Raw genomic sequence first — 12,696 nt, forward strand, 5'->3', positions numbered from 1 at the left:
GGCCACCTGATGCAAAGAACTGACTCACTGGAAAAGACCCTGATGCTGGGAAAGGTTGAAGGCAGGAGGAGAAGGGGACGACAGAGAATGAGATGGTTGGATGGCATCACCGACTCAATGGACATAAGCCCGAGCAAGCTCCGGGAGTTGGTGATGGACAGGGAAGCCTGCTGTGCTGCAGTCCATGGGGTTGCAGAGTCAGACATGACTGAGAGACTGAACTGAACTGAGTGAGATCTACACACACATGGATATTTGATTTAGAGAGGTGGCGGAGGCAGAGTGGTGTTAAAACTGTATATCCATACGTGAAGAAAATGAAACTGGTCTCCTACCTTGATTTTGAACAAAAATCAACCTCAGATATATTAAAAAATTAACTATGTAGGCAAAACAAGGAGGCTATTATAAGTTACAGAGAATAATATTATAACCTCAGGGTAGGAAAAGATGTTTTAATCCAGGCAGAAAAAAGCACTGTCCATAAAGGAAAAACCCTGTTCATCAAAAGATGGTTAAGAAAGTAAAAGGGCAGTGAGACTAGAAATCAACTATAAGAAAAAACCGCAAAAAATACAAACACATGATGGAGGCTGAACAATATGCTACTAAAGAGGCAAATGGATCACTGAAGAAATCAAAGAGGGAATTATAGAAAAATACCTGGAGACAAACGAAAACAAAAACACAACAAAATCTACGGGACGCAGCAAAAGCAATGTTAAAAGGGAAGTTTATAGCAATACGATCCTACCTCAGGAAACAAGAAAAGTCTCAAACAACCTAATTCTACACCTAAAGCAACTAGAGAAAGAACAAACAAAACTTAAAATTAGTAGAAGTTAGTAGAAGGAAAGTTCAGTTCAGTTCAGTCGCTCAGTCGTGTCCGACTCTTTGCGACCCCGTGAATCGCAGCACGCCAGGCCACCCTGTCCATCACCAACTCCCAGAGTTTACTCAAACTCATGTCCATCGAGTTGGTGATGCCATCCAGCCATCTCATCCTCTGTCGTCCCCTTCTCCTCTTGCCCCCAATCCCTCCCAGAATCAGGGTCTTTTCCAATGAGTCAACTCTTCGCATGAGGTGGCCAAAGTATTGGAGTTTCAGCTTCAACATCAGTCCTTCCAATGAACACCCAGGACTGATCTCCTTTAGGATGGACTGGTTGGATCTCCTTGCAGTCCAAGGGACTCTCAAGAGTCTTCTCCAACACCACAGTTCAAAAGCATCAATTTTTCGGTGCTCAGCTTTCTTCACAGTCCAACTCTCACATCCATACATGACCACTGGAAAAACCATAGCCTTGACTAGACGGACCTTTGTTGGCAAAGTAATGTCTCTGCTTTTTAATATGCTATCTAGGTTGGTCATAACTTTCCTTCCAAGGAGTAAGCGTCTTTTAATTTCATGGCTATAGTCACCATCTGCAGTGATTTTGGAGCCCAGAAAAATAAAGTCTGACACTGTTTCCACTGTTTCCCCATCTATTTGCCATGAAGTGATGGGACCAGATGCCATGATCTTAGTTTTCTGAATGTTGAGCTTTAAGCCAACTTTTTCACTCTCCTCTTTCACTTTCATCAAGAGGCTTTTTAGTTCCTCTTCACTTTCTGCCATAAGGGTGGTGTCATCTGCATATCTGAGGTTATTGATATTTCTCCTGGCAATCTTGATTCCAGCTTGTGCTTCCTCCAGCCCAGTGTTTCTCATGATGTACTCTGCATGTAAGTTAAATAAACAGGGTGACAATATACAGTAGAAGGAAAAGTTAGTAGAAAAGTTAGTAGAAGGAAAGCAATCATAAAGGTGAAGAAATAAATGAAAGAGAGACAGAAAATAATCAATGAAACTAAAAGCTTGCTTTTTGAAAAGATAAACCAAATTGACAAAGCTTTAGCCAGACTTATCAAGAAAAAAAAGAAAAGGATCCAAGTCAATAAAGTCAGAAATGAAAAAGAAGTTACAAACACCACAGAGATACAAAGGATCGTAGGAGACTATGAGCAGTTATATAGCAATAAAATGGACAATGTAGAAGAAATGGACAACTTCTTGCTGCTGCTAAGTCGCTTCAGTCGTGTCTGACTCTGCGCGACCCCAGAGACGGCAGCCCACCAGGCTCCCCCGTCCCTGGGATTCTCCAGGCAAGAACACTGGAGTGGGTTGCCATTTCCTTCTCCAATGCATGAAAGTGAAAAGTGAAAGTGAAGTCACTCAGTCGTGTCCGACTCAGCGACCCCACGGACTACTAGGCTCCTCCGTCCATGGGGTTTTCCAGGCAAGAGTACTGGAGTGGGTTGCCATTGCCTTCTCCTGGACAACTTCTTAGAAAAGTACAATTTCCCAAGATTGAACCAGGAAGAAACAGAAAATATGAACAGACCAATTACCAGTAATGAAATTTAGTCAGTAGTTTTAGAACTCCCAACAAAGATTGGACCGGATGGCTTCACAGGTGAATTCTATCAAACATGTGGCGAAGAGTTAAAGCCTATCCTTCTCAAACTACTCCAAAAAATTACAGAGAAAGGATCACTTCCAAACTCATTCTATGAGGCGAGCATTATCCTGATACCAAAACCAGACAAAGATATGACAGGAAAAGAAAATTATAGGCCAACATCAATGATGAACATAGATGCAAAAATCCTCAGCAAAATACTAGCAAACCAAACCCACAATACATTAAAAGGATCATACACCATGATCAAGATTTATCCCAGGGATGCAAGGATTTTTCCATATCTGCAAGTCCATCAATGTGATACGCCACATTGACAAATTGAAGAATAAAAGCTATACAATCATCTCAATAACTGCAGTAAAAGCCTCTGGTAACATTTAATATCCATTTATGATTAAAACTCTCCAAAAAGTGGGCATAGAGGGAACATACTTCAACATAATGGCTATATATATATAAAACAAACCCACAGTTAACATCATTCTCAACAGTGAAAAGCTGAAAGCATTCCCTCTCAGATCAGGAACAAGACAAGGGTGCGCACTCACCACTTCTATTCAACATAGTGTTGGAAGTCCTAGCTGCAGCAAGCAGACAAGAAAAAGAAATACAAGGAATCTGAATTGGAAAAGAAGTAAAACTGTCACTGTTTACAAATGAAATGAAAACCCTAAAGATGGACCAGAAAACTACTAAGACGAGAGTTCATCGATGAATTTAGTAAGGCTGCAGGGTACAAAACGTATAGAAATCTGTTCCATTTCTGTACACTAACAGCCATCAGAAAGATAAACCAAGGAAGCGAGCCCATTCACAATCACACCAAAAGAGAATAAAATACCTTGGAGCCCCAGAGAAATAACCAGGATAGGCTGTAGCGGCTGGCTGCGATCGGTTTGGCTTTGTTTTCCTTGGTGATTCTAATAGAATTTCTTTCTCGGCCTTCCATGGTTGTTCTTCCAATATTTCATACTGTCCAGTTTCAGATTCAAGACTTTCCTTCCATGAAGGACGAAATAGATTATGCAGCAAGCAACAAAGGTTTACTGTAGTCAATATCTTTTAAAAAAAAACTATAATGGACAATAATTTAAAAAATAATATATGTGTATAACTGGATCACCTTGATATGCCCCTGAAACATTGTAAGTGAACGATACATCAATACTATACATATATTAAGGAAAAAAAACTTTCGGGGATGCCAAGTTAGGGATTCTAGTCAATTCTATTTTTTTTCCCCTTAAACAGGAGCTGGACAATCTTTTTTTTTTTTTTAATTGTGTAATTATTCCATTTTTGCAAGAGGTCCTTGCCTCTAGCAAAGCCTTTGTCACCGTCTCCTAGTCAACACACAACTGCTCTCAGTTTCTCTGGAAAACTATCAAATTCAGTCCTTTTGACATAATTGACTACAGCTGCTTTTTCTACTTTCTTTGAAAAAGAAAATGAAATCAACCAATGTTATTAAATGGAATACATCAATTAAACAATTAGAGCTTGCCTGTACATGAGGCAGAGCCTTGGTCCTAGCAAAGAGGTTTTGTGTACCAATGTTTTTTTTTACTTTGTTCACAAGAGACTTTGAACTTAGGATAACAGCTGAAGGGCTTTAAATGACATTTTCAAAAATAGAAGATTCTGAGGCTCAAAAATCTCTTTAAGGCCAATGTAAATCACTTGAAAGGTGATCTGAATGGCTGGTCTCGAGGCATTAACCGGATGTAAGTTTTATGACGCATATTCATAGAAACCCCGGGGAGTCCCAGCTGTAGTTCTCTGGTATAGGCACAGCCAATGCGCTTATCTCAGTTCACCTGCTTGCCTTTGCTTGCTCTTTGTGCGTGTATAGACTAAAAGTGGTTAAAAATGAACATGTCACCCTAGAGAATGTTTAACTTTTTTTTTATGTCACTTAAATGAGGCTTTCAGAAATGTCTGTTAGTATAGAGTTAAATGTTAGAACATTTTCTTCTTGCTAACAAGAATGTATCTTTCATTCTCAAAAAGTTTATTCAGAACAGTTGCAGGAAAACAATTCCCTATGTCTTTCTCCTGTTTTAAGAGTTCAGAAAGCCAAAGCCCACCATACTCCATGGCTTCCCTTATTTCAGGCAAAAATTACACCTGCCGCCTTTCTGAGGTTTCTATGTAATATGCATACCAGTCTTTAGGCTCCTTATTGATGTAGCAAGGCATTGCAGTTTAGCCCAATTTGTAGCTGTCAGTCTACAAAGCAAATCCATGGATCTGGGCTGAGTTAGGTAATCACACCGACTCATATAACAAACCCAACCTGCCCCTTAACAGAAATTTATTAACAGATGAGCCGGGTTTGGTTTGGGGGAATTTTGGCTTTTAATTGGATGACCACACTCAATAATTACAGACATTTGACAATATAAACGTCATTGTGCAGGGTCTTGAGCTCACATACAGAATGTGTCGCTTGAATTTTGAGATGTAAGTTACGTGAAGAGTATGGAGCTCCTCCCCACCGCCACCGCCTGTGTTTCCCCTGCAGGGCGAACGACAGGGCCAACAACAATCAGTTTTTTCGCTTTTCACCATGCTTTCCCATTGTCATCTTTATGAAAAACCGAGAGGACGACAAAAGACACCACGTCCTGCAGGGTGACCCAGGGACACCCTGCAACAGTCATTCTCACCGGAGGAGCTGGAGCTGTCCCCCCGGCCCCCGACGTTCCGTCAGGACACGTGGCTGTCCCCGCACGACAGAGGGGCCGGTCCACCTGGGATGCTCAGGGAGACTGCGTGGGACGAGGGTTCCTGGAACCCGAGGAAGGGAAGGCGCGGCAGCAGATTCTCTAGGGACGGACCAAGGCGCTCGGCCACACAGTCGTCGAGGCTGTGGTCCCTTTTCTCCCTCACCCACCTGCTGAGAGTGAAAAGGCCAGATGGCCAAGAAGAGAGAGAGGCCCTCCTCACCTGATCACTTGGGAGCTGGCTACACAGGGAACTACTCCAGTTTTACACGTGATAGGCAGTGGGGGTCGCTCACACTTAAAAGAAGCCTATTTGGTCACTTATCTTCTTGGTAAAAACATCAGAATTGTTGCATGCTGCAATCACTTTAAGCAGGGAGTCTGCAGTAGCAAAGGCAGTATATGTTTTTGAGACAATTCACTACTAACTGCGAAGTGCAGTGACAACCTCGGCTCCAAGTTGTGACTACTGAAGCAAGCAAATCAGGGGGAGAAAGAAAAACACATTTATTTTTCTGGAGATGACACAGCCTAAAACTCCCATGGCACAAAGTGTAGAACAAATGTCTTCTATGAACACGATTAACGTCCACTTCCTAAACTCCTAACTCAGCGGCAAAGGGCATCAGATCAAGTGAGGAGGGCATGAAACCTGAATCTGTCTCACCTCCCTACCCCAAACAGCTGTCAGTCTCCCAAAGCCAAATCTGATTCTGGAATCTGCCTTATACCCAAAATTCTTAGATGAGAAGCGAGAACAATAACTCAGAAAATATCAAAAAAATGATTGATGTTTATGACCCGGATTTCTGGCAAACCTTCCTAGATTACACAATCAGGTCAACTAAGATGAGAAAAAACACCACTTTGTTCCAAGTCCGGGAGCTACTTGTTTCTGAGTTTGTATGTCTTTTTTTTTTGGTTGGATGAATTACAATCCCTTTAAAAGTTTTTCAAATGGGTCCCCCCCCCCCCCAAAAAAAAACCCACCAAAGTGAGGTTATGATTCCATTTTCTTTGGAAAAGGGAAAACTGTATTCTTGGAACTGAAACACATTATTTGAATCAAAACTGAAATTTCAAAGCAAAGGTCATACACTTATACTTGCTAGCTGAAGAGGCGTGTGAAAAGGCTAATAATCCTGAGTGTGTGTGTAGAAAAAGAATTGGAGAATTGGAAGCACTTGGGAGAAAAATTCCACATGCAAGACAGACATCCAAAATGGCTCAACATAATTTATTTTTTTTTTTTAATGTTAAAATGTACAGAGTTCTTTTGAAAGTACTTGCTAGAAAGGGGAAAAAAAAAGTGATATTACATACAGGAGAGGAAGGAGGCCGGCTGGCCCAGGAGCGCGTGACATGGAGAAGTACGAAGGCATCTAGGCACCCCTTCCCCGTAGCTTACAAGTCACCATGAACAAAGTACAAAGAGGTTACAAAACAGGAAAAGCAAATATAAACAGACAGGAATAGACTTAGCTTCATTTGTACATGCGGCTTTTAGAGGCATCTGGAGCTCTATTCACACACTCTAGAGATCTCTTTAAAGAGAATTTTTATCTTTCTTAAAATAGTTTTTAATATTCTACAACAAAGATAAAAAATTTTAAAGATGGAATGAAATGAAAAAGCTCTTATTTTAAAAGGCATCAAAGTCACTAACAGTGAGTTTTTTAAATTTCTTTTTTTAGAAGATTACCCAAGTTATCTTGCTAAAAATACATTTTTTTTTAAACAGAAGTGAAAAAATGACAGGTACCAATATTACTGTGTTGGATAATTTCTTTTATAATATAGAAAAGAACATTTTCTCTACAATAGTTCTAAAGTCACAAAAAGGCTTGTGGAAAAAGGGAGCTGCCCGATTGAAAATTGGTTTTTTTTGTTTTTTTTTTTAAAAAGAAACAAAACCAAACACAACCGCAAACCAACAGAAACTGAATTCACGGCCCTCGTTTCAACAGCTTCTCCTTCTGCCCTGACCCACCCTCCTCCCAAGACACCTCCCTCCCCACCCACCCCGTCCCGCCCCAACCAGGAAGCAATGAAAGCGCTGAAGAGTCGGCAGAGGCCAGCACAAGGGCGCGTTCTACAGAGAGAGGACTGGGGGCCGGACCGGTATATACAGAGACTGGGTCCTACTCAGCCTTGCACATGCTCAGAATGCTCAGACAGCGGTGAAGAGGTGGAATTCTGCCTTGACCTACCTAACACGTTTAATTGAGAAAGTCAATTAAAGTGTATATATGTATATATATTAAAAAAAACCCAACAAACCTGTGCATTTGAAAAAATTTAATGCCTAATTTGTTACTTCAAAAATTTATCTATATAAAATGTACAAATAAAGGAGAGAATTTAATGCTTACAGGTATTTCTTTAAGCAGTTCTTCCCCCTTTTGGATATTTGACTGCACATACCAAGTGGTATAATAGTGTCCATCTTCTAATGATGGAACATATATATGTATATATATATACACATATATATACTTTTATATATATATATATGTATTTTTTTTTTTTTTTTACCTATCCCTGGAGCAAGTGACAAGAAGAGAATGGGCAAACTGGCTGCACAAGAGAAAAGAGAATGAAGTTGGGAGTAACATAGGAGCCTGCTAAAACCCTGCTGTCCAGATCTGCCCGACTATGCTGGTGGTGGGTCGATCTCTCTTCTTCTCAGCCTCTCCCGGGCGAGGGGCCGCGCATCCCGATTCACAGGGGAGGGGACTCAGGATCTCAAAAGACGAAGGAAAACTATAGAGGTATGTTATCACATGTTATCACTGTAGTAGCTATAAGACTCACACCACAGTCTCCCTCACAACATGCTATCTGCGTCATCTCTCCCAACACGAAGTAAACAGTGTCAAAGGTTAGTTAGGTATTTCTCAAGTCACTGACGGTGTAGTCACCCGCCAACCCTTCAGATGAGGATGTCAGAGGCTCATCGCCAAATCACCGGGGTCTGCTGTTCACTTTCATCAGAGTCAGGAAGGCTCGAGAATCGAGACCCTTAAGAGTCTCAAGGTATGTACTAAAATCAAGAGGCTGCGTGGAATTATGTGCGTATGGCTGATTCACCAGGTGGTTAAAAAAAACAAGAGGTTACGTTCCTCTTTTGATTGTTAACTGACCATCTATTCCTCCAAGGCTGTATCAGGATTGCAAACAGCTTTCCTCTGAGATTCTGCTGTTAATTGAGACTTACAGTATTTTTGTGTCTCTGAGTGCTGAGTGGGAGTAGTTTTTAAAAAATTATATTACACTTGATCTAAGAAAAACAAACATTTCAATGAAGTCCATCTATAAAGAAACATTCTTGGGGAAAGGTTTCGAGAGGTGTGTGTGTGCGCGTGTGTGTATGTGTAGGGAGTGGAGGGGATTTTAGGAGGAGAAGCATTTTCCTGCCTCGCTTTATTAATAATAATAATAATAATATTAACAATAATAATAAGTTTAAGGAGCTTGGGTTGTTCTCCATGTCCCCGTCCGAGTCTCCCATAAGTGCCTCCTGCTGGAATGAAGTAGGGAATGAAAGGCTGGGTGTGGAGGAAAAGGGTCTGGCTAACCCTGGAGATGTATATGTAACATTTAAAAATGACGACACTGGGAGCTGCAAACACTTGAGGGGAAACATACAATTTAAAATAAAATACAGATAATTCACTTTTACACAAATTCTGTCCATGTGGCGTGTAAAGAAAGTAAGGCTCTTTTTAATTATGAAAAGATTTCTGTGCATGTTTCCCCTATCCCCAAATCCGTTTTTAGATGAGTTCTATTGTAAAATGTTCAAGATTGTGAAGAAAACCAAAACCCAGAACAAAAGGAACCCCCCAAAAAAGAGAAGACCAGGTTTTCTAAAAAATAAAATAAACCAAAGAAAAATTCCTCTAAATCTACAGCAATATTTTAACTGGAAAAAAGGTCCATTTTTCTCTGGTTTGTCAGTATAAAAGGTTCCTTTATTTATATATATTTAGGTTCTGAACTGCAAGTCCGTCTTGCTCATCTTCTCATGTAAGGTCCGTTGAGCGACTGCTTGGGCACGCCCGCCGCGTTCATGTAGCTGTGATGGGAGGGTCCCGTGTACATCACGTTTCCGTGCGGGCTCGGCTGCATAGGCTGCTGGGGGTAGGCCTGGCCCCCCATCACCCCCATCTGCATCTGCATAGGATACTGTGCTGTCTGGTTCATGTAGGCCGGGTTACTATGGTAACTGCTGTTCATCATGGGCTGGGTCATTCGATAGCTGTTCATGGCGTTCAGGGTGTTCATATTCATGGAGTTGACATTATAGGCAGGGGTGGGCATCAAGTTCACCCCCATGTTCATGCCACGCTGCACAGCCAAGGCACGCGGGCCGGCCTGCATGGCGACCGCGGGCGGACTGCGGCCGTACAGCTGCTGCTGGTGAGCCGCCGCGGAGGGCAGGGGCGCCGACTTGGAGCGGATGGAGATGTGCCCCTTGACGGGCATCTGCCCTTGCAGCCTCTGAGTGTGGGGAATGCCAATGTTGGTGGCAGACATGTTGCACTGCAGCAGAGGGGACGTGAGGTTCATGGTGGTGGAGGCCAAGTTCGGGGGCGGCGTCATGGTGGCTTGTGCTTGAGCGGTCCCCGCTAAGGGATGCGATGGAGCCAGCTGAGCCAGTCCCGTGTTGGACAGAGAAACACTGGTTGCATAGGAAGTCACAGCAGGAGAATGGCTATAAGGCATGGCATGGGGGTCCATAATGGTGTTGGTCAGCTGCTGCAACTTGGCCAGACTGAAGGTGGCCGACGGCTGGGAGTAGCTGCCGGCCCCGAAGTCCCCGGGGATGCGCTCGTAGATGCTGATGTTCCCCGCGCTGCCGGCCTCGGGGATCTCCATAATCATGGGCGCCGGCGTGAAGCTGTTGTTCATGCTGCACTGCGACAGAGGGGGCTGCTGCTGGGGCGGGGGCGGGGGCTGCGGCTGCTGGGGCGGCGGCGGGGGCGGGGGCGGGGGCTGGGCCGGTGGCGGCGGCGGGGCTGGCGGCTGAGGCTGTGGCGGCGGAGGCTGTTGCGACGGCTGGGGCGGCGGAGGCTGCTGCGTGCTGGGAGGCCTCTCGACGGCGCAGCTCTGCGGGGACTTGATTCCGCAGTTGGCGGCGGGCGGGACACTGCTTTGCGGCATCAGGCTGCAGCCGCCGCCCATGCCGGCCATCTGCTGGGTGACCACGCAGCTGTTCTGGGTGAGGCTGCTGGAGGACGACAGGCCGTAGGAGCAGCTGCTCTGGGAAGAGCTGTTCCCACAGATGCTGCCGCCCATGGTGGAGTCGTAGCTGCTGGGGTTCTCGTAGTTCTCCGTGGTGCTCTCGATGCTGCCCAGGTCGCTGAAGCCGCTGTCCACCACCTGCTGGGAGTGGTCGGATACGGAAGGCACGTCCATCATGGGGCTGGTCTCCATGTTCTGCATAGACGGGGCGGACAGGGATCCTTGCTCCGGGCTGATCTGGGTGTAGCCCCCTTCGAGGGCGGGCACGCTGGGGCTGCTGACGGAGCGCACCGACTGGCTGGGGTGGGACTGGACGGAGGACAGCGGGCTGTTGTGCTCCGAGGCGTGGCAGTCCTCCACCAGGGCCAGCGGCGGGTCCTCGTCGGCCTGCGTGTAGCTCTGCAGCGTCTGGCAGGCAGCCAGCGTCTCCTCGCAGTCCTGGTAGGCGCCCTCCTGCTCGCCGCGCTCCTCCTGCGTCAGGGATTGCACGGCCTGCACCGTCTCCAGGTCCAGCTCGCTGTGTGGGATCTCCTCCTCCTCCTTCAGCTCCAGCAGCTCTTCCTTCGAGCGCGAGTCCTCCTCGTGGTCGTCCTCAGAGCCCGGCATGTGCTCCGACACCACAGACGCGTCGTGGGAAGTCTGCTCCTCCTCGGAATCCGGCTCCGTCTCCTCCTTGTCTTTCGGGTTCTCCCCGCTGCCCTGCACATTAGGATCTAAAAAAGCCTCCCGGCCGCCAGGCTCCTCCTTGACGCCCTCCCGCGCCGGCGGCTCCCCCGGCTCCTCCTCCTTCTTGGCGGGTTCCAGGTGGCCGTCGTCCTCGTCGTCCGCATCGTGGTCTTCGCTCTGGTTGGTCTCCGCGGCCGTGTCCTCCTCCTCCTCGGGCTCCTGCCTGGCCAGCTCCTGCGGCGCCTCCTCCGTCGGCCGCTGCTCTGCGGGGACGCGGGGCTTCTCCTCGTCCTCGCCGGCCTCGGGCTCCTTGGCTTCGGCCTCGGGGCTGCTGGCGTCGGCGGGAGAGGCCGCCCTGACGTCACTGCTGGTGGTGTCCTCCTCCTCCCCCTCCTCGACCTCCTCGGCTTCCAGGGGCAGCTCCTCGTCTTCCTTCCTTTCCTCCGTTAAAGGCAAGTCTTCTTTTGGTTCAACAGTTTCTTCGCTCTCTTCCATTTTGGATTTACGTCCCGCTTTAGGAAGGGAGACAATAGGCTCAACGACGGACTCTTGAGCAGACACTGGCACCATCTCGCGACTCAGCTTAAAGCCTGGCTTGCGCCCAGGTCTCTTCTTCCAGTGAACCGGTTTGCGGCTTTTGCCCTTGGGCCATCCCTTCTTCTTCTTCATGGGCGTGGATGTATCTGGCTCAAGTGGAGCGTCCTTCACATCACATTTTCTCAAGAGAGACACTGGCTTTAGGACTGGAGTGTCTGCACAGGAAGGATAAAAAATAAAATAAATTATAGGATCTTTTATTTCCTAGTGCCTTTTTCTGAGCCCACAGGTACAACAGAAATGATTTTATTATCACCCCAAACTCCTGACTATCTTCATTTTTAAGTTAAGAATCTAAAGAAAAAACCTATTTCATGATACCCTCTGAAGTCACACAGTGAACTGGCAGAACAAGAAAAAGAATTCTGGTCCACTCACTAGGTTCAAATGCATCATCAAAGCCAACTGCACATGTTTGGGAAGTTACCCTAAGACTCAATATCATCATTTAAAAAATGGAGATAGATTTATAAGGACACAAATACTAGTAGTTTTCACAGCTACTTGTGACAAGCTGTCTTTACCATGTAAGTTACATATCATCTCACTTATCCCACCCCACCCCCCACCCCCATTTATATTATGCTTTGGTTTTCTTAGTTTCTACAAAATCATTACTTCAGGTAATATCATGAGCCAACTACTCCAGGCCATGTTTGAGGAATCCTACAGGAACACTTCCCGGCCAGTGTTGTGTTTGTGTAAAAAGAGTTGCAAGGCATGTAGTCCTGGACAAATACTGACCTGAAGCAAAGGGTTTACTAGAAATAAATTTGATATTAGCATCACTTTCTCACCATCACTTTTTCTAAAAACTATAAAATATTCATAACATAAAATTTACCATTTTCACATTTTTAGGTGTACAGTTTGGTGGGACATTAAGTACATCCACATTTCCCATTAATTTTTAAAAAGAAGACGAGCAAGGTAGGAACAGGTATTTTTTTAGGGGGTGGGGGATAGAACTGGTGGGACTAAAAAGGTATAGTTAC

The 12,696-nt window shown here is 45.3% G+C and overlaps 1 protein-coding gene across 2 annotated transcripts in view; it reads right to left on the reverse strand.

Annotated features, from left to right (window-relative positions):
• Positions 1–6,407: 6,407 nt before the first annotated feature.
• The window catches only part of KAT6A (lysine acetyltransferase 6A), a 103,495-nt gene continuing 97,206 nt past the window's right edge, over positions 6,408–12,696 (reverse strand). For both annotated transcript variants that reach the window (XM_043893246.1, XM_043893245.1), the window contains exon 17: positions 6,408–11,856. In XM_043893246.1, the coding sequence (XP_043749181.1) occupies positions 9,209–11,856 (2,648 nt within the window). In that variant the 3' untranslated portion in view covers positions 6,408–9,208. The remainder of the gene's footprint in view (positions 11,857–12,696) is intronic.

The sequence above is a fragment of the Cervus elaphus genome, chromosome 32, assembly GCF_910594005.1.
Source record: "Cervus elaphus chromosome 32, mCerEla1.1, whole genome shotgun sequence".
Lineage (NCBI taxonomy): Eukaryota > Metazoa > Chordata > Mammalia > Artiodactyla > Cervidae > Cervus > Cervus elaphus.